This window comes from Anabrus simplex, chromosome 1 (genome assembly GCF_040414725.1).
Source record: "Anabrus simplex isolate iqAnaSimp1 chromosome 1, ASM4041472v1, whole genome shotgun sequence".
In the NCBI taxonomy this organism is placed as follows: domain Eukaryota; kingdom Metazoa; phylum Arthropoda; class Insecta; order Orthoptera; family Tettigoniidae; genus Anabrus; species Anabrus simplex.
In genome coordinates, this window is record NC_090265.1 from 965,076,467 (window position 1) to 965,099,694 (window position 23,228).

At 38.6% G+C, this 23,228-nt stretch overlaps 1 protein-coding gene across 2 annotated transcripts in view; it reads right to left on the reverse strand.

Annotated features, from left to right (window-relative positions):
• The window catches only part of na (sodium leak channel non-selective protein na), a 711,066-nt gene that overhangs the window by 572,146 nt on the left and 115,692 nt on the right, over positions 1-23,228 (reverse strand). For both annotated transcript variants that reach the window (XM_067148870.2, XM_067148869.2), the window contains exons 5-6: positions 21,984-22,112; positions 12,303-12,448 (exon numbers count right to left, since the gene is read on the reverse strand). In XM_067148870.2, coding sequence (XP_067004971.1) covers positions 12,303-12,448; positions 21,984-22,112 — 275 coding nt within the window. The remainder of the gene's footprint in view (positions 1-12,302; positions 12,449-21,983; positions 22,113-23,228) is intronic.

Genomic DNA, 23,228 nt, shown 5'->3' on the forward strand with positions numbered 1-23,228 from the left:
TAACCATGATAGGTTAAAATGATTGTATGATCCATATTGACTAGTATGAATGCAGTATAGAAATATTTAAAATAGTTATATTTGAATCAGCCTTGCCAATACACTTATTAATGGAAGAAAAATATTTATTCAACCAAACATAAAGATGCCTTTAGAGATTTTGGAGATTTTAATTTTTAAGTTCTTAAATCTGTTAAACAATTTCTTAGCCTGGCTGGCATACTCACTGTTGATAATCTTAACCATGATAGGTTAAAATGATTGTATGATCCGTATTGACTAGTATGAATGCAGTATAGAAATATTTAAAATAGTTATATTTGAATCAGCCTTGTCAATACACTTATTAATGGAAGACAATTATTTATTCAACCAAACATAAGCATGTCTTTAGAGATCTTGGAAATTTTAATTTTTAAGTTCTTAAATCTGTTAAACAATTTCTTAGCCACGTTAGGTCTACAGCTGTTTGAGGTGAGGCCTGCAAATAAGCTTAACAATTGATACAGTTTATATCTTGCCTTCCTTCGTTAATTTTGGGTTTTTCATCATTTGCAGGTTTCCGATATTGAAATGAGAAACATAGTCCATGTTAACATCTTCGGGACACATTTGTACGTTTCCTCCTTATCAGGTTACACACAACGGCACAGCCAAGCATAGTAAACATTCTGATACAGGAATCAAAATTTTTAGAGGATGGCACATTTTAGTATATAAAATTACAAATGAACGCAAGCACAATAAGATTTTGGTGTAATTTAGTTTTATTAATGTAATATAAGTTCGAACTGAACAATTTAGTGTTTTAACACCAACAAATTTGAAATTATACAGTTTTTAACTCAGTCAGTATATTCAACCTTGAAGCCAGTGCTATTTAAACTGACACACAAGGTGTTAAAAAAAAGAAAAAAATTCAAGCAATACCAAGTAAACAAGAAGCAAGATCAAACTCAGTACCCCAAGATGAAAAACTTTGAATGCACACAAACCTTATTTCTTTTCCTTCAGATTGTTTTTAATTGTGACATTTGACCCACAAGTTTGTGAACTTGTAGAAATATGAGACAATAACTTCGTATTTTATCTAAATATATATTTTAATATAAGGTCTATAGGAGTTAGTTGTACAAAAATGTTGATGTATATTTAATATTAATTGCCAGTTTTTCATGACTTTCTCGCAGCTGATGATGGCGCTAAAGAAACGCCGAAACTATTACTGATAAATAAAGTTAATATGTTGTAATACATTCAGGCAACATTGCTTTGTATTGAATGGGTGGAACCTCTAAAAACTTTATAAGTATTTGTGATGTTGCCATCTACCTTTACAGTTGCAATGTTGTTTCCATACAGACTTTTCAGTAATGCTATTAGATGTTGTGGAATGCCAATTTCACCAAGAACCTGCCACAGTTTATTCCAGACAACACAATAAAAAGCTCTCTTGTAGTCAAGGAAGCATATTAGTACAGGAACACAGAAGTCACAAGATTTTTCAATAATTTGCCTCATATTAAAAATCTGTTCTTATGTTCCTTTTTCTGCAACAAATCCTGTTTGCTTAATGGATATGTAAGGCATTATGTAAGACTTGAGGCAGTGGTTTATGATATACAATAAAATCTTACTTGCATGAGATATCAGAGCAATTGTACGATAGTTGGAACACTTCCTGGCTGACCCTTTCTTGTGCAAGGGAATTAAGAGAGAGCTTGTCCAATCTTTTGGCCATTCTCTCGTCATCCATATCCTCTCACACAATGAGTGCATCACGTACAAGCCTTCTTCACCCTTTCCTTTAAGCATCTCTCCGCCCTGAAGATGGTTTTCCGTGGTTTCCCATTTTCACACCAGGCAAATGCTGGGGCTGTCCTTAATTAAGGCCACGGCCGCTTCCTTCCAACTCCTAGCCCTTCCCTGTCCCATCGTCGCCATAAGACCTATCTGTGTCGGTGCGACGTACAGCAAATAACAACAAAAAAAAAAAAGCATCTCTCCAGAAATACCATCCAGTCCAGGGGATTTTTTTTCTTTCAAATTGTTAATGGCGTTCTTGATTTCCCTTTGTAGAATGGAAGGTTTCAATGCAGAAGCCCCTCCTGGTTGCTGGACTGCTACATCATCATTTCTTCCAGAGTACAGCTTTTCAGAGTATTGTTTCCACCTCCCTAGCGCTTCTTTTCTATCTCCAATTAGGCGTCCATTCTCGTCTTCTATAACCCATGTGTGTGGTTTAAATTGACGAGTTGATGCTATTGATTTTGTTAAAGAGATAGCTGCCTCTGTGGATCAGCGGTAGAGTGTCAGACTCCGGATCCCAAGATAGCAGGTTCAAACCCGACAGAGGTAGTCGGATTTTTGAATGGCGGAAAAAAGTCCATTCAACACTCCATGTCATATGACATCAGTATGTAAAAGATCTCTGGTGACACATTTGGTGTTTACCTGATAAAATTCATTAAAATCTCAGCCAGAGACGCCCAAGATCTGGTTTACTCTATCTGCCATCTAGTAGGCCCAGAGTGAAATGGAACGTCGAAATTGACAAGCAGACAGCCAGATGGCGTCAAATTGAAATGTCTGCACACGGCAGCTGAGGCCAAACGATTATTATTATTATTATTATTATTATTATTATTATTATTATTATTATTATTATTATTATTATTGAAGAGATCCTTTGTTTGATTTTGGTTCTGGTTTTGTTCTACTTCCTCGCAAATGCTGTGGATGAACTGTGATTTATCATTCCTACAATCACACTGTATCTCTCTACACAGGATACTGTACCTATCTTCATCCTGAAAGGAGTGGATACCATGTTTCTTCAGACTACTACTTTCTTCAATCAGTTGCAAAAATAAGTAGTAGTCTGAAGAAACATGGTATCCAAACTACATTCAATGATGTAAAGCATCTAAATGAAAATCTTGATTATAAAGAGAATTAATGAATTGCAAGCAGGTACAAGCACTAATTATGTTTAATCATACATTCATGCTGGTCATATTCTAATGCTGTATTTATTAGTTTCAGAGGCATTTTATTCAGAAAGAAAATGTTATATATTGGTATAAAATGAATATGACCCTGGAAACTTGCTAAATGCGTTGCGCGCGGCTGTGAGCTTGCATCCAGGAGATAGTAGGTTCGAATCCCACTATTGGCAGCCCTGAAGATGGTTTTCCGTGGTTTCCCATTTTCACACCAGGCAAATGCTGGGGCTGTACCATAATTAAGACCACGGCCGCTTCCTTCCAAATCCTAGGCCTTTCCTATCCCATCGTCGCCATAAGACCTATCTGTGTCGGTGCGACGTAAAACCCCTAGCAAAAAAAAAAAAAATGCCTTGCTGGTCACAAGAAGTGAGGAGCAGACATGAACCCACATCTCTGAGACTGAAACACGGAAAATGATCAACTCAGTCTTTGCTGAATTTATTGCTCTGATTAACCATATTGGAGTTATGAAACAGAAAATTACTGTTGTTCACTTTAAAAGCTATACTGAGATCATATTTCTTGAAAAAACTATGTACTTGATGGATATTTTGATTGCTGAAGGTGAAAGTTGTGAATTCACTTTTTCTTTTTGTTTCTCTGATTAGGTATGATGCAGGTTTGTGTTTGACATTATAAATTATTCTATTGATGAAAGCATTATTGAAACCATTCTGTTTGGCTACTGACCTGATGATGTACCTTAGTAGTTCTATTTTCCTTAATAGCGGCACGGTGTGGCAAATAGTGACCATAGTTGTCCTGCGAATGAATTACCGTACGAGTGTAAATATGTGAAAAATGTAATTATTGTATATATTAGCTTAGTAGGTCTGTGAAGCAACTAATGTAGAAGGGGCTTACCCTTTTTCGCTATACCATCCATATAATCTGTATGATTTGTGGTCAACAACAACAACAACAACAACAACAACAACAACAACAACGACGACGACGACGACGACGACGACAATAATAATAATAATAATAATAATAATAATAATAATAATAATAATAATAATAATAATAATAATAATAATAATAATAATAATAATAATAATAATAATAATAATAATAATAATAATAATAATAATAATAATAATAATAATAATAATAATAATAATAATAATAATAATAATAATAATAATAATAATAATAATAATAATAATAATAATAATAATAATAATAATAATAATAATAATAATAATAATAATAATAATAATAATAATAATAATAATAATAATAATAATAATAATAATAATAATAATAATAATATAGGATTCTACTAAAGGATACAACAAAGTTGCACATTTATCAGTGGTAACCCCCTAGTGTTTCAAAAGATCGTATCCTAGACTCTAAATTGTCACGGAGATTACACACCGTGTTACTTATAGTGGAGCCATTTTTTAATACTAAAGTTAATAATTCCCTTACACACACTTCTACTAAAAGATCCTCCCTACCAAATCTAGCCTTTAAACATTCAATTGCTTTAGTATAGTTTTTTCCAGTTGGAGGGAAACTTTCTATAACTTCTCTAGCATGGGAAGTTTTCTCGGTAACTTGAACTAAGCACTGGAATTGATCCCCTGATGCGATGTATGGGTCTCTGTCTGTCTTCTCAAATTGACTCCAAAATTTCAACCACTGTTGCACATCACCATCAAACTTCATAAGTTCTAATTTTGGGAGCTTGAACTTTCATTTCTGTGTCATGTCCACACTACTCCCAACACTGTTTGCATTTTGCAGAACATCCTTTTTCGTGGTTAAAAATTCACTGATACACATCTATTTCCAGAAACTGGATCTGGTAGTTATCAGCTAGAGTAGCCTCTTCATCTATATCTGTGTGGCCAGTATCCATCTTTAAACTTAACACCTTACCATCAAGTTGTTATAGTTCTTCTTTTATAATAACAAAAAGGAAACTTGGACCTTCCTTGAAATTTCATTGAATTATATGGCTCCGACATTCTCTTCGACAACTTCACTGTTGATAGTGTTTGACTGTCGAGTGAATGCATTTCGCGTCACTTTTCTTAATTTGATAGCACAAACTAATTCTCGTTGTAAGTCTTCCATATTCTACGTACCTTGACATCTTCGTTAATGGAAATTGAATTCACTGTTGCGTCAAGATCTTGTCACTACGGTAAGTAGATCCTGTCACAGTGTCCAATTACTTTTTGTTATATATGCTCATCAGCATATCACGTTCGATAAAAGTGACATAGTTGTCTTTAGATATTTCAAACATAGCTTTAATTCTATGCATCAGGCCTCGGCAGTCGGCACAACTCCTATTCTTGCCACAAGATGGGGCTTCATTCATTCCATCCCTGACCCGGTCAATGACTGGAAAACAGGCTGTAGGTTTTTCAAATACAGCTTTAATTCTAGTGTAATCTTTAATGAATATAAAAATCATAAAACGTCTTTTCTCAGTCCCAAGTAAGAAGCCATCTTTATTTGTTAATATAAGTACAAAGAAAAAAGAAAGGAAACATTTTTTTAAAAAATGAAAGAGCATGGATGAACCATCACTGCTACCATTCTTGACGTCAGCACATCTTAACTCCAACTCTCAACAGCGTCGGTTCGACGTAAAAGTGGCTTGTAAAATAAATCCACCAAACAAGGTTCAATAATACATCCTTGCGGAACCTCCTCTTAATCATTACAGGATCAGATAATGCTACACATATTCTAATTTTCTGAGTTCTATTTTCTAGAAATGTAGCCATCCATTCAATCACTCTTTTGTCTAGTCAACAGCCCTAATATTTTTCAGTAGTGCCCCATACGTCAATAGTGATATAGTCCACCGGATCCGCTAAATCTAAAATATCTGCTATATCTTGCTGGAATCCTATAAGTTGAGCCTAAATGGAGTAACCTTTCCTAAACCCAAACTGCCTTCTATGAAATCAGTAATTTTGCCAACATGCCAACTATAATAAGAAAGAATATCCGCCTCTGTAGCGTATCGGTTAGCATTATTAGCTGCCCTCCTCGGGGGCCTGGGTTTGATTACCGGTACTGCTAGAAATTTAAGAATGGCAGGAGGGCTGGTATGTGGTTGAAATGGTACACGCAGCTCACCTCCAATGGGGATATGCCTGAAAAGAGCTACACCACCTCGGGATGAGGACACGAGTTTACTTTATAAGAAAGAATGCTTTTCCCAGAGCTTACATGCAATGTGTCAACCTCACTGGCCTGTCATTATCCGCTTTATGTTTGTCACCCTTTCCTTCGTACACTGCGGCTACTATAGCAACTCTCCATTTATTTGGCATAGCTACTTCACACAACAGTAATCAAATCATACTTCAGATACCCTATACTCCACAAATCTTATCAACTCCAGCTGCTTTTCTAGCTTTCAACTTTTGTATCTTTTTGTATTTATCTTTAACATCATACATACCGAGCTCGATAGCTGCAGTCGCTTAAGTGCAGCCAGTATCCAGTATTCGGGAGATAGTGGGTTCGAACCCCACTCTCGCCAGCCCTGAAGATGGTTTTCCGTGGTTTCCCATTTTCACACCAGACAAATGCTGGGGCTGTACCCTAATTAGGGCCACGGCCGCTTCCTTCCCATACCTAGCCCTTTCCTGTCGCATCGTCGCCATAAGACCTAACTATGTCAGTGTGAAGTAAAGCAACTTGCAAAAAATTAAAAATTAAACCATCATACATAAATTTCAGCATTTTACTCATATTAGTCACCTGCTCTACCTGCACATTATCCACATGTCCAACAATCTTAATGAAATGCTGACTTAAAACTTCTTCCTTCTTACACTCCCCTTGGTCATTAAATGTTCATCATTTGATGTTTCCATAAAGTGCATTTTACAATGATAAATTGCACAAGACAGAAAGAAGATATTCATAAAATAACCAGATACAGCTGTGACAGAAGATCTAAACCAGTAATTGACTAAGTGATAACAGATAAACTATTAGGAGAAAGCATCAGAGACACTAAAGTTATCCCCACTGAGTGTCTAGATAGAGATCACAGACTCCTAGCAGCTGACTTGAACTATTAGGTAGTATATACAGTAATTACAAGAAAAGCACCCAGAATAAAGGAGCGGAAATTGCAAAATGAAGTAAATAAAATGGCTTTCAAAATCTTGATAATAAAAGAGCTACCAAGAAATGGAACACGAAGTGCTCAGGAAGAATATAACATGTTCAAAACAACATTAGTGGACTGCGCAGTAGAAGTATGTGGCAAAACTAAAGGAAACATAAAAGAGAAAGAAACTAGCTGGTGGAGTGAAAAAGTGAAAATGGTTACCAAAGATCAAAAGCAGCACAAAAAAATAAGGATGTTTAAAAACAAAAACAAATGTAAGGTATCATACCACAAGATCACCAAAAATTAGCTGACCACGAATAAGAATATAGAGATAAGAAATTATTAGTAAAAAGAATTGTTAAGGAAGAGAAAATTAAAAAGCTGGGACATCCACAGAAAAACTCAAAGAGGACCATAAAGTAATAAAAAAATGTTGTATGTAATATTGAAGAGTAGATCGGCCAGAGATGATATTAAGGCAATTGAAACAGAGGATGGAACTATTTTCCGGAAAGTAGAAGAAATAAGAGAAGTAATAAAGAACTATTTTCACAAACTGTTAAATAAAAGAGAATGGGGATTCCATAACTATAGGCCAATAGCATTCACTTAATTCGTTCATTCAAACATTCATTCATTCACCCAATTACTCACTTAATTACGAATGCTCACTGCTGACTGGGAGAGAAGGGTTTTATTCATTCATGCATGCATGAATACAATTCAGTCATGCGATCATTCATTCATGCAGGCATTCATTTCTTCCATTCATTCATAAAGTCTGTTGTAAATGGAGGAGAACTCTGTACAGACTTACCGTCTTACTAATAAATGGTGTATAACTTTCATTCAAGGTTTATACACCGTTTATGTGAAATTCATTACCAATAAACGGTGTACAAGCCTCATGTGTATACATCTGTTATACTTATTAATTTAATTGTTTATACAGACCAGGACCCATGTATAATAAGCGTTGTATAGCAGTGAGTAGCGGAAAAAGAAATGAGTGAGCAGTTTATTTTCGTGGTATTTACTGTCTGCAGTAATATAATCATGGTGAAATATTCGACTTATCCATTTAACATTGAACACACATTGAAAGAATGGACGATAATGTTGATGATCTTCACGATATTTTAAACATACACAAGACATACACCATTTAGAGGTTATGAAGGCTAGACATCTTCGTAAAGTAAAACAGTTTAAAGAGACGGAATGACAATGCAAAACTTTAAAAGAAATTATGGTTGGGCGTATTTTTGTGTAATAATGTGTTACTGCTTAATAGACTTTTGAAATTGCGAGTTTATTATACATTATCTGCCTCAACAAAGATCTTTCTCAAATTTGAGTATAAAAAGGAATATGTTCCTTGCCATAAAAAAATGGTATACCTTGAAAACTGTACGTAATATGATTTCCATACTTTGTAGTTGAATACGCAGATATATGATGTATAAATGTGTAATGGAAACTTTTTTGATTAAACCTTTCTTTTAGCTACAAAACAGTTTTTCCTTTCTCCTGTAAAGTAAGGATTTTGGAATGTTTCAACCAACCAACTGATACTATAAGAAATGTTTATAATAATAAGGTTTGAGATTTGTAATGGTAGTTTAAGCTGGCGAAGAAGAGAACTTCAATTCTTGAAAATGGTCGGCCGGTTTGTTTGTTTGTTTGTTTGTTTGTTTGTTTGTTTGTTTGTTTGTTTGTTTGTTTGTTTGTGTTGGGTTGGTTGGTAGATGAATATCAGTGAGCTGGCAGACTGATATGTAATAGCAACTTCTGGCTCGGTCGGAAAAGCATTGGGAAAGTACTTCTTACCTCATTTCTGCAGTATACCTCTTCAGTGACGTCTAGGCCATCTATGGCAGCTGTCCAACCAGCCTTCAATCTTATTACATATAAACAGCTGAATACTGTGAATAACGACAGTATTTGCAACATCTCTCATTAAAAATATGAATGTCCACCTTGTCAACACTAATATAAAACCGACCGACCACTACTGATCTGCATTTTTACCCTTTTCAACTCACTGATTCAATTACAATTGCCTACGTTTTCCATACTATCCCAGTTAGGAGCTCCTGATCTTTTCTTAAGCTTTTCCATTTCTTTCATGGTGTTCAATATACAAGCAAGCTGGAATTCAAGGGGACAAATTGGGGCAAATATCTGTTTATAGGTAGGGGAGTTAGGGATTGGAATAACTTACCCAGGGAGATGTTCAATAAATTTCCAATTTCTTTGCGATCATTTAAGAAAAGGCTAGGATAACAACAGACAGGGAAACTGCCATCTGGGCGTCTGCCCTAAATGCAGATCAGTAGTGAATGATTGATTGAAATGTTGATATCAATATAAGCCAATTCTCAGCTGTCTCACTTTGTGTTGGCACTGCCTTTTCGATATGCCGTGCTACTGCGCGACTTTCCAGAAAATGTTGCCGGTAGATAACCAGCAGAAGCGCTCATAAAGGTGGTGAACATGCAAAATACGTCAGTGAACTGCAGGAAGAGATTCCTACAACTTGGAACGAGTGTATACATGCTGTATAGTAATACAATGCGTATACCACGTTTATTAGTAAGAAAAATATACAACGCTTATACATGGTTTATTCTCTGTATAAATACAAGTGTTAAACAACTGTATAAGGACTTTTTATTAGTAAAACGGTTAGGACATAAATAAATATATAGCCTTGTTTCATAAAAGTGTAATTTGAAAATAATATGAATTTGGGTTATTAAATTCATGTTATTGGAAGTATATTAATAAACACTCGCTCTTAGGCAATCCATAAATATAGAAGAGATGGAAGAAAATGAAATCAATGAATCTAATGAAATAAACTAAGAATAAGAAGCCCCATTCCATGTGCACCAACAGAAAATGCCTTGAAACTCATGAAAACAGGAAAGCCACCAGGAATAGAGAGCCTACAGTGCTTGCAACAAACACTAGAAGTAATCTGAAAAGAAAATACCATACCAGATGAATGGAAGAAGGGAACGATCATACCATTGTTGAAGAAAGGGAGTAATAGAAAGTGTACAAATTATACAGGAATTACCCTATTTTCACAGTCTCAAGATAAGAGAAAAGACAGACAAAAAAATTGAGAACATAGATAGAGCTCTTATTTGAGGAAAAACAGCATGGATTTTGATGTAACAGAGGAACAGTAGACCTTGTTTTTGCCATAAGACAACTAATGGAAAAATACTGGAAAAGGAGAAAGGATCTGATTGTTGTGTTCTTGAATTTAGAAAAGGCCTATGAAAATTTGTGCCAATAAGTAAAATGTGTAAATGTTTACATATACTGAAGGCTGAAAATTCTTTAATCTGTAACATCCAATTGTTATATGAAGATTGTGAAAGTTGTGTTAGCCCTGAAGATGGTTTTCTGTGGTTTCCCATTTTCACACCAGGCATTTGGGCGACTGCGTATATCATGTTTATTAGTAAGAAAAATACACAACGCTTATACATGGTTTATTCACTGTATAACTATACAAGTGTTAAACAACTGTACAAGGACTTTTTATTAGTAAGACGGTTAAGACATAAATAAATATATAGCCTTGTTTCATAAAAGTGTAATTTGAAAATAAAATGAATTTGGGTTATTAAATTCATACTATTAGTAGTATATTAATAAACACTCGCTCTTAGGCAATGCATAAATATAGAACAGATGGAAGAATTAAGGTCACAGCCGCTTCTTTCCCACTCCTAGCCCTTTCCAATCCCATCGTCACCATAAGACCTATCTGTATCAGTGTGATGTAAAGCCAATTGTAAAAAAAAAATAAATAAAAAAATAAAAAGGTTGTCTTCAAATAGAAAATTGTAGATCAGAATGGTTTCCAACTAAGAGATACATTCAACAAGGCAGTGCACTCTCTCCACTTCTTTTTATTGCTCTCATGGATATGATTATTAAGGAAATCAAAGCTGTAGACTCCAAAAATTTGAACGCATTAGTATTTGCAGATGATGTTGCCATTTGAGGAGAGACAGAGCAAGAGGTGCAGAGGAAGTTGGGTTGCTGGAGTAACAAGGTTAATGAGTAAATTAACTCTTAGTAAGCAGAAAACAGTGGGATAGAAAATGAGTAGAACATCTGCCCAGTATAACCTAAAATATGATGGCGAAATAATTAAATGTGTGGAATGATTTCGTTATCTTGGAAGTGCAATCTCAAATCGTGGGAGTGCTCACCTAGAAGTTCAAAACAGAATATCAAAGGGCTCTACTTTTTTCTACCAAGAGCAGAATCTGGTTTGGGATAATACAGTTCCCGTAGGAGCTAACCAGACAATGTTCAAAGCATACCTTTTACCAATTATGACATACAGCTTAGAGAGTTGTGTCTTATTGAAGAGTGACAGTAGCAAATTACACATATGTGAAATTAAATTTTTGAGATTTGTTATGCAGAAGATGAGGAAGAGTCAGAATCAGAAACAACTGTATTAGGAGAGATATGCAGGTGAACTTAACAATGAAAAAAGACTGCACATTGCAAGGCTGAAATGGTTTGGCCCTGTACAAAGAATGTCGGAGATATGTATTCCCAGACAGCACTTGTAAAGGAAGGTACCTGGAAAGAGACCTACTGGACGTCCCAAAAGAAAGTGGCTAGACCAAATTAAAGAAGATCTAACAAGAACAACATTACAAGATATTAAAGGAGAGGAAGTCTACAATGATAAGAGTTTGATAGAGGCATATAGTCCACTCAAATCCTACCTGGCCCAATATTATTATTATGATAATAATAATAATAATAATAATAATAATAATAATAATAATAATAATAATAATAATAATAATAATAATAATAATAATAATAATAATAATAATATGATGATGATGATGATGATGATGATGATGATGATGTAACCATTTCAAACCTGAGCAACAGCTTTGCAAAATATATACAACAACGTAGCACTCAACACAACATGAAATGCCAACCAACAGATTAAAAAAATGCAATTCCTAGCAGGTCACTACCAAGATCATAGTTCTGCAGACTTGCCAACCTACTCGTGCTACAACACTTGGTTGGCAAGCAATTAACAAAGTTTTGGGACTCTGTGAACAGGGGAGTATTCAAAGTAAGAATTTAAATCTCCCTTTCCTACTTAATATACTGTACACTTAATTACTTACCAAATTCATCAAATCCATTAAATCCCATAGTGTATCTTGAAAATTCAAGTTTCATACATTTCATGCCAACAGGACATTGGTATCCTGAATCAGGATCCACAGAGCAGAATGTATCTGGAATAGCTAGACTGTTGATTGTAACATATCTGAAAGAAATATAATCTTTAAATAACAGTAAGGAAAATAAGGACGTCAGATGAAAAATGAAATAGAAATGGTACAACATTCTATCATTCTATATAGGGATATGGTACAGAAATTATAATAAATCAATAAAATATAGGATAATAAATAGGTCTATAAAGTAATATTTGAAGAAAGATAAACAGATGAACAAGTCAAACTGAAACATGTATGCCATAAAATCTCAGAAATTAATGTATAATCAGCATTTGCAACTATAGTATACATTATGTTATGGTACCTGTAAAATGTAAAAGGACTGACCTTTATGTCAATTTGATCAATTCAATGTGCCTTAGTTTATATGCAGTACAGAAAATTATCATTTAAGGTATGTAGATTACGATACAAAATTTTTATTATTATTATTTTTTTACAATTTTATAATTTTGCTTTGTGTTGCACCACACAGATATGTGTTATGGTGACAATGGGATAGTTAAGGATTAGGAGTGGGAAGGAAGCGGCCCTGGCCTTAATTAAGGAACAACCCCAGCAATTGCCTGGTGTGAAAATGGAAAACCATGTGGCCATTACCTCGGTAGATTACAATAAAATAACATGGTTACTCTCCCTCATAGCACCAGCATATGAAAGATAGGTCCCTCTTTAACTATATTTGCTCCCACAATGTGCATGATTGTATCTTGTTTACAATCATGAAAAATAGTGCTACACTGTAGAGTTCAAATATAGTCTTTCGATTTAATGCCATGATTTTATTCATGATTGAATTTTAGTGATTATTATTTTATGGCAACTGCAAAAAAATCATTTCCCATGGTTTAGTTCCACAGGGATCCTGTAGCTTCAACTTTTCCTTGTACGCATCATGAAATTTGGAGGATATCATACGTACAAAATGTTGTCTTTTTAATATATCTTTTAATTATAGACAGTTTCTCAGTTGGTTCATGAGCTTCAGTGAACACTTTTCCAACTCCAAGTTTAAATTAAAAATGCCTGGATAAATTGGGAACTGAGCTTGGAGCCTTTGGGTGAGAGGCATACATACTACCCCTACTCCACAGTTCTGGAAATAACAACGAGTTGGAAGTCTAAAATGGTTAGTGTAGTGCTGTTTTGATCACTTTTCCACTTAACAAAAAACTGGCAAAGAAAATAAAATCAAAGCTTACTCATTAACTAAAATTTTTGTATAACTTCAAGCTGATTTTCAATAGCCTGGTGCTGGGCTGAGTGGCTCAGATGGCCTCAGATGATTGAGGTGCTGACCTCCTGAACCCCACTTGGCAAGTTCGACCCTGGCTCAGTCCGGTGGTATTTGAAGGTGCTCAAATATGACAGCCTTGTGTGGGTAGATTTACTGCCCTGTAAAAGAACTCCTTCGGAACTAAATTCCGGCAGCTCGGCATCTCCAAAAACCGTAAAAGTAGTTAGTGGGATGTTGATGATGATGATGATACTTGTTGTTTAAAGGGGCCTAACATCTTAAGGTCATCGGCCCCTAATGGTACGAGAAGGATAACATGATATGATAATTAAAATTTTAAAATGTATCCACTGACTAGAATTTAATACAAATGAAGATGAAGAATTATTGTGAATTTAAAAATTCAAAATCAATGAATCAATGAATCAATGAATCAATCAATCAATCAATCAATCAATCAATCAATCAATCAATCAATCAATCAATCAATCAATACTGATCTGCATATAGGGCAGTCGCCCAGGTGGCAGATTCCCTATCTGTTGTTTTTCTAGCCTTTTCTTAAATGATTAAGAAAACTATCAGTGGACCTAATTCGCAATGCCTTATTTTCGGCAAAATGACAGATGATAGATTATGGTAGAATAAGACATTGCCTTAAAATGCAATAAGATATCATGCAAGCGATAAAACAAACCACTATCCCTCATAAAATGGATGACGAGGTCTGAGGGAGATGATACTCGAGAGTTTTAGACTATAGCGCAGATCGACCAGGTCCGTAAGGATGTAAACCACAGTAAGATGATTGCTGCAAGTACACATCGGAGGGGGTTCCCCTTTCAGTAAATAGGAGTGCGTTACTATACCGTGGCCGATCTGAAGACGACATAATACTACGCCTTCCCTCCGAGAAGCCCGAAGGGAAGTGCTCCATACTTACATTGTACCTTTTATTGCTCTCAGTTTATTTGGTAGTGGAGTGTCCTGTCCCTCCATCTCCCAATGGGACAACCAAATGTCTCAGCTGAGAGCGAATATCACTTGCTGGAACCTTGTAAGGCAATGGGGGCAATGCAACAGCTTCCTTGGCAGCCTTATCAGCTAACTTGTTTCCATCTACACCCATGTGGCTTGGGAGCTACTTAAACGCGATTCTGATGCCAGCATTAAAACACCTGGCCAGCAGGTCCTGGATCCGCTGCACCAGAGGGTGTCGAGGGAAACATGTATCAATAAACTGTAGCGAGCTCAAGGAGTCGGTAAACAGCAGAAAGTGCCGGCGCTCATCAGACAGTGTGTACCGCAGAACTTCACAGATAGCATAGAGCTCTGCTGTGTACACACTACAGACTTCTGGTAAAGGAAAAGGGAACCTGTTATGATTGAAAACGAACGCACAGCCCACTTTTGTTTCTGCCCTCGAAATGACTGAATCTGGATACTGGCCAACCGGACAGGAAGAGCCTCCGATAAATCAAAGGGTCCCATGTTTTCCTTCGGGCCAGTGTGCAGATCCAGGATTATTTCAGGTCGTCGTATTATCCAGGGAGGTACCCTACTTGGTTGTCTGACAAGACAGAGAAACGAAGGTACATCAAACAATCTGTGACTGCCATCCGAGCGTATTCCAACCGGCAGTGTTGCTCAAAGATAAGCAGCGCACAGCCGATGGTTTCCTTTGTGGAATACGCAATGATAGCTTGGGTGAAGTGGCATCTGTCACAAATTTGCAGCATAGGACAGAAGCATTTGCTGGCGCCTCAGGTGTAAAGGCGGCATACCAGATTCAGCAAGCAGGCTAGCAATGGGGCTTGGACGAAAAGCTCCCGTCGCCAAACTAACCTCGCTGTGGTGGATGCTATTCAGTTTCCCAAGGATGCTTTGCCTTACTGATCCATATGCTGCACTGCCGTAGTCTTAACTTGGATAAAATATGTGCCCTATAAAATCACAGGAGCACCGTGTGGTCATTTTCCTCCCCCCACCCTCTAATTAGTGCTACAAAGAAACTTCAAAATATTACACTTCTTAGTGCATTGCACTTTTAACTGCCACGCATGTGGCACCCACGATAATTTGCTATCGAAAAGGAGCCCAAGAAGTCGGTAAGTGTCAACTATGGGAAGAGCGACATTCCCTAAATAAAGCTCAAGATACGAGTGAAGAGTGCGCTTCCGGCAAAAGTAGACAATAGAGGTCTTAGCGGTTGCAAACCAAAAACCATGTTCTAAAGTCCACTGTTCCACTCTCCTAATAGCTTGGTGTAATTGTCGCTCTGCGACTGCCATATTGTGCGAGCTATAATGCAGAGCAAAATGCTCAACATATAGCGATGGTGTTACTGCTGAACCAGCAGCAGCGACAATACCGTTTATGGCAATGACGAACAGAGTGACACTAAGAACCGAACCCTGTGGGACTCCATTTCCCTGAACGTGGTACTGCGAATATGCCCGCCCTACTCGGACACGGAATAGAAGGAGGGACAAAAAAATTTGCAATAAATACCGGCAAGTTACCTCGGAATCTCCATTGATGCAGGACTGAAAGGATACCATACTGCCATGTGGTGTCATAGGCCTTTTCTAAGTCAAAGAAAGCAGCCACCAAATGCTGTTCGCAGAGAAATGCATCCTGGATAGAACTCTCCAGACATACCAAGTGGTCAGTGGTCGAGCGAACAGCTCAAAAACCACATTGGTACTCGGATAAAAACATCCTTGTTTCTTCAGACACTACACAAGTTGGCTGTTTACTATCCTCTCAAATAGCTTACACAAACAGTTAGTAAGACAAATACGTCTGTAACTTCCTGCATACCTAGGATTATTGTCAGGCCTGAGGACAGGAATGACTATGCCCTCTCACCACTGAGATGGAAACTCACTCTCTATCCAGATTTGGTTGAACACACGAACGAGATATAACAGACTATCCTCACTAAAGTGTTTCAACATCTGGTTATGGACATTGTCTGGCCCGGAGACGTGTCCTTGCAAAGTGCCAAGGCACTGCGGAGTTCCCACTCCATAAAGGGCACATTATAGTCCGCTGAAGCATGAGTGACAAAAGTGAGCTGATGACATTCTGCCTCCCGCTTCAGAGTGAAGAAATCACGGTGGTAATTCCCGGAGCCAGACACATCTGCGAAATGACTGGCTAGATGATTAGCAATCGAGAGTGGTACAGTGAAGATAATGCCTGCAATGGAAATTCCTGGTACTGAAGATGATCCAAGTATATCCAAAATACGACAAAGTTTAGTCCACACTTGAGATGACGATGTATGTGATGTCAGATGACACATATCCCTCCCACGAAGCTTTCTTACTCTGCCGAATAAGAACTCGAGCCTTAGCACAGAGTTTTTTAAATGTTACCAGGTTGGCCACAGTAGGCTGCATACGATAGCATTTATGAGCGCAACGCCGTTCTTTGATAGCTGCTGCAATTTCTTTGTTCCACCCAGGAATGAGTTTTTGGTGAGGAGTCCTTGAAAACTATGGAATGGACTCCTTAGCAGGAGCAAGAATAACTTGTTTTATGTAAGTTATATCGATGTCTACGGTCCGACTGATCACATCGCTAAAGACAACTAGTGATGTGAACATTGGCCAATCAGCATGTTTAAGAATCCATCAAGGAGGAGCCTCGACGAATTTCTGTTTCAACAAAGTAAGAACAATGGGAAAATGGTCAATGTCACATAGGTCATCGTTTGTATTCCACCGAAACAGTGGATCCAATGTTCGGCTGCACAGACTTACGTCTATGCGAATAAGAGGAAGGGAGGTGGAAGCTGATCTATAAGATCAGTAACATGATTTATATTAAAAGGCTGGCCTGGTGGAAAATAAACATTACACACTGTTGCTATGACAGGCAGCGGAACATGAACTCCTACAGCCTCCAGCGGGGTTCTTAGTGGAACCTCTTCGCTGTAGGTATCAGAACGGACAAAATTGCCAACGCCCCCGGAAGCCCGGTTATCATAATATCGTTCTGTCGAGTATAGTTGAAAATTTCTCAAGACCGTATAATGACCTGGTCTGAGATTTGTTTCCTGAATGCAGACTATACTCACCAAATACTCACTAATGAGCTAGCGCAGCTCAGCAAGATGCCTATCATAACTGTTACAATTCCATTGTAACAGTGCCATAGTGTGGGTGTAGACTTCTGAGGTTTAGGTTAGAAGCAGCGAGATGCTACTTAACCTACATTCGCATTCCCATCCTAAGATGGAGATGCATACCTTGAACTTCTTCGACGTATTCCAGGGGCGGGGTTTCTTCCTACGAGGGGAGCGCGCAGGTTTTCCAGGAGGAAAATCTGCTGGCACAGACTCAGACCCTCTGGGTGGAGAGCATTAAGACCCCATTCGTAGGAGAGGTGGAAGAACACCTTGTAAGTAATCTCCCAACCCTGGTCGACGATGCTGCCAAGGCGGCCTAGGTGTGGCTTTCACCGACCTCTTGAGTGAAGGAGACATTGCCTTCTTCCCCTGTTGTGCCGGCATAGGTTTCTTAGCCTGCAAAGACTTGTTTTTGGTCAAAGGCTGGGATGAACCTGCCTTTGAGCCTTTTCTCTTTGCGGCGTTGCTCACAGGAGCAACTGCCACCTTGGACACAGCGATCTTCTGGGAAGGTATTCCAGTTGTAAATGACGAACCTGGGAGAGAGTGTACTATCATGCTGCAGTCTAGTGTCTTGGCCGGGGCATTCAGAGAATTAAACTTTAGGTGCGCTTCCTGGTAGGAAAGACCATCCAGGGTCTTGAGCTCCTGGATCTTCTTCTCACTCAGGTATACCGGACAGTTCCGATCTTGAGGAGAATGAAGATCAGGGCAGTTAGCGCACCTATACAGAGTTGTGCACTCTTCCACGTCATGAGCTTCTTTTCCACACGTACCACACATAGATGGATTCGAACAACGAGATACCATGTGTCCGAATCTCTGGCATTGATAACATCGCATAAGAGGCGGGATGTACGGCCTCACATTGCAACAATAGGTTAATACCTTGATTTTCTCTCGCAACACTGACAATTTGAAGGATATTTTGAATGCACCCATGGCAACGTCTTCACCGTTGACTTTGTGCATGATGCGCCGGACATGTGTCATGCCACGGTGCTTCATGTCTTCCATCAATTCATCATCAGTGTTCAGAACGAGATCACTGTGGAAGATAACTCCATGAACCAGATTCAAGGTTTTGTGCTCTTCCACTTTGACGGGGTTTCGCCAAAGTGGTCGCACTTAAGCAACCGAGCTGCTTGGAGCGCAGTGCTCATCTTAAGAAGTAAACCACCATTGCGCATTTTCCTAAGATCCTCAAGTTCGCCGTATACACCTTCAATGTGCTGACTGAAAAGGATCAATTTGACCAGCATGAAATCTTGCCCATCGGTTCTGGTAGCAACCAGGAACCTAGAGAAGCTGGAACCCAAACTAATACGCTGCGCTTGTTCCCAGAGGGTTGCCCTCCTTAGGGAATCAAATGTTAAAGACTTGGGTAGCGAACTACCCGAGGCAGGCAGAAGTGGCTTCGGTGCCATGCCCGAAATCATCCTCCCTGAATGCCACCCACTCCGATCACAGGCCTCTGTAGCTGAACCAAGCAGCCAAGGCAATACCCACCTCGTCGTATCAGGTATCGCCGGGGTCCGAGTTTAGATGATGGCTAATATGGAATAACTAAGGCAATGAGCACTAGGACTCCCTTCCTCCATCACCCGTAATAGCATGTACCTCATAGCGTGTACAGAGTAATAAATATAGAGGAAAAAATAATAAACAATTAATAATAATATGTCCTTGCTGAGCAGGGACCTGTGTTGTCAGGCAGATATTACTGCACGGGCACATGGCGCTCCCACCCGCAGGCTTCCTGGGGTAGCGGGCTTTCGAGCATAATTGCAAATGCAAGAAGCCCATCTCCGAGCAGCACGCACATCAAGAATTTTGAATCAGCCTATAACTAACCCTCAACAATATTAAAAACAAAGAGGGGACCGATGACCACATGGCCCTTTTTGTCCCCTACAATGACAGGCAGGGATGACCTGTGAACATATTCAGCCCCTGCCATCCACAGGGGGTGCAACGCATGATACTAAACCACAATCCATACCCGCGCATAGGTTGCCCCTTTAAGTCACCTCTTACGACAGGCAGGGGTTACCAGGGGTGTATTCTACATCTGCATCCCCCACCCACAGGGGGTTTAGTGGGATGTAAAGCCAATAACATGATTACTCAATACCCTAGCATTAGATACCAGCATTTACTTTGCTATGTTTATTTTGCTTATTCAGTTGTGCTTCCTTGTACAATAGTAATAAAATGATGAGCAACTTCAATTCAAACTTTGAATTTTCAATCATTTCGACTATATAAATAATCCCATTAATCGTATCCAGTGATAAAGAAAAATTCTACAGAGGGTTGGTATCAGCAAGGGCATGCAGTCATAAAATTTCACCCTAGAATCAACAACAGACTCGGCCAAAGGCCAAAAACTATTCAAGACGATGCTGCTGCTGCTGCTGCTGATGATGATGATGATGAGCCTGTCTGTTGTAAGCCCAGCCCAGAGGCTGGTTAGATCCTCAAATATCTCTACCAAACGTTATGTGGTTATAGGGAAACAGCAAAATCTGAAGATGGCAGCAAACTGAGGCCTATTAGGAATGATGAGGATTCTGTCGTGTGACCATAAGCCACTCCAATATCTCCAGGCCATCTGAATTAACAGCAGTTATTTCGGCAGATCAGGGCTATTAATATTGTTACGAACAGAACTTCATCTGCTTCATTACTCCTATTTATTTCAAGATGACCTAATAAATGCACACACATACATATAAGCACCCGCAATTCTAACCAGTTATGACCAGCCACACTTACCAATTACTGTCTATTTACAAACTGCTCTTCCTAATGGTGCAGCAGGTGATCCAGTCCATTACTCAACCTGGGGACTGGGGTCACTTAATCCTTTTCTTCACTTCCCCAAGTCCAATCACCTCATACAGCAGCTGTGTTTAGACTGCTGGATCTGAACACAGGGCTACGGGCCACTCGACACACGACAACTGTCCATTGGTTCGACTCTTCAGACAGTCCAGTAATTCACACAGTCACATGCAGCAAACAACTGAACAGCTCAACAGTATTCAACAGCAGGACAATACTCACAACAGCGAACATTAATACAGGTTCATTTACCTTCACACTCGCAATAGTGGCTTCCCTCACTGAGCCTCAGTCAACAGAAATACACGAACACACAATACAGTCTTCTGTTCCGTCGTCTCCCCCTACTCACTGGTCTATCTGACACCACAACAACTCGCTCGCAGGGGCCTTGTATTTATACCTCGATGTTGGGCCTCTACAATATTCACGGTTCGGCTCGAGATCAAACTTTCCCATCGTATCTTCCAGAAATCGCATGGAGAAAGTAGAAGGAGGGAACAATAGAGGAAGGGCCGTGGCATGTCCTCGGGCGGCTCAGAAGTTCCCCGAACTGGCTTAGTCATACCCTTTCAGATAATACTGAAGGGGCCGTGACAAGGCTGATGATCGCTTGAGCACGTAACAATACACTGTGCGAGCCATTCATTTTTAATTTAGTCTGCTTTTCCCATGCAACAATGTAAGAAAAACCTAATTTACACTGGTATGTTGATGCAAAAGGAACCAATATGTAGATAGTTCTTTCTGCTGGTGCTTTCCTTACTGGTCCAGGAAGGAATATTGCAGCATGACGACCCTATGAGCAACATCCAGACACACTAGTTGTGTTCTGAATGTCATTACTTAGCACCACCCACACTCCAGCAGCTTCCACATTGTCACAGCCATAGATGACACTGGGACTTCAGTGGAAGCTACATTTTGCTCTGGCCTGTACCAAGAGACGGATGCAGAAGTTCCGCATCCATCAAGAAATGGCAACAGGCAGAATGATGGTAACTGATAAGGAAAAACAACATTTCTTCATACATATTGTTTTTTGATAAATTCAGAAGGGCAAAAATGGTTGAGAACCACTGCTCTTCAACATGGAATCAGACTCATTTGTTCTAATATACAGGAAGTCTTAAAGCAGAGACTTTATCAGTTTGAAAGTCACAATATCCTCACCCCCTTATAAATTAAAAAAAAAAAAAAACCCTCAAGGAGTCAATAAAATCAATGGTAAAGCTGTAAATATGGAAATGGTTATAGTGGCTGGTATTACTGTAATTCTTTTATATTTTCAATAACATTAATCATTTCTCAGTAACAGATATTTAAGAAAATCACTTACCTAGGATCTGTATTATTTAAAACACAGTGATTCTTCAACTCTCCAAAGAACTGAACTCCCAGCAGTCCATACAGAGACATGAAGAATAGGAAGAAGAGAGTCACATTGTAGATTTGCTGGCTTGAACGTCTAGCATGTAAAATAATAAACACATTAGATGAAATCAAGGAGTACAATGTTATAAAAGGCTTACTAATTTTTTTTCTCTTTGTTTACAAAACAGCAGTGTCCCAGGCATGATGTTAAACTATGTCCACCGACTGGCCACCGCAATAAGTGGTCCCCCTCCATCTAGTATCAACAACCTCTTCTGAACGTTGAAGAACAGGTGAAGGTTAAGGGCACCCTCACGCTGTTGGGGTGGGAAATCACCCCTAAAGGTAGATGAACCAAATCAGTTGGTCAACAGCATAAGATGTAGAAGGAAAGGGAAAACCACCACATTAAAGATCTTAATGATATTCCATGAGTGCATCATGCAGAGTCACAGAAATTATACTGATATGCTGTGGAATCACAGTAGTGATGGGTACCAGACCAGGTCCGGGCTGACTGGTGTAAAATGTGCAATCAGACATGCAGTGGTTAGTGACCAGGCCATGCATGGCAAATCTGCTACTGGTCCAACAATTACAAATTAGCTTTGTAGTGACAAAGCTATCACAACATGGAGCATGAGATGCTTGCTCCAGATGGAAAAGCTTCCGTTATAGAATGAGAACGATATGGCACAAAGTCGATATCTTTGGTATATCAAAAACTCACTGGAAAAACTGCAGACACTTCTGCACTAAAGATCATGTAGTATACATTGCAGGTGCAGATGAAACAGGTCAGAATGGAGTCACATTTATTGTCAACAACTGACTGTTTCATTATGAAGAAGGGTACAGATCTATCAATGAAAGAATGTTGACTCCCACTCTCAACACCAAGCGATACAAGCTACTACACCTGATCCAAGTGTACCTGCCGACGACCAAGAGATTGAAGAATTTTATGAGAGCTTAGGGAACATCATAACAGCCCTGAAACCTCACAGTCATTCTAGGTGATTTTAATGCAAAGATCGAGAATACTGTACTACAATGGGTAATCATTTGTGAGGCATGGTGGAACATTACAGTTCAAGGGTGCAAAATGAATGAGGCAACTGTCTATTACATTTTCCCATCAATAACAGCTTCTCCATTATGAACACCATGTTCGAATATTACACTATAAAGATGTCTGTTCACATGGCCC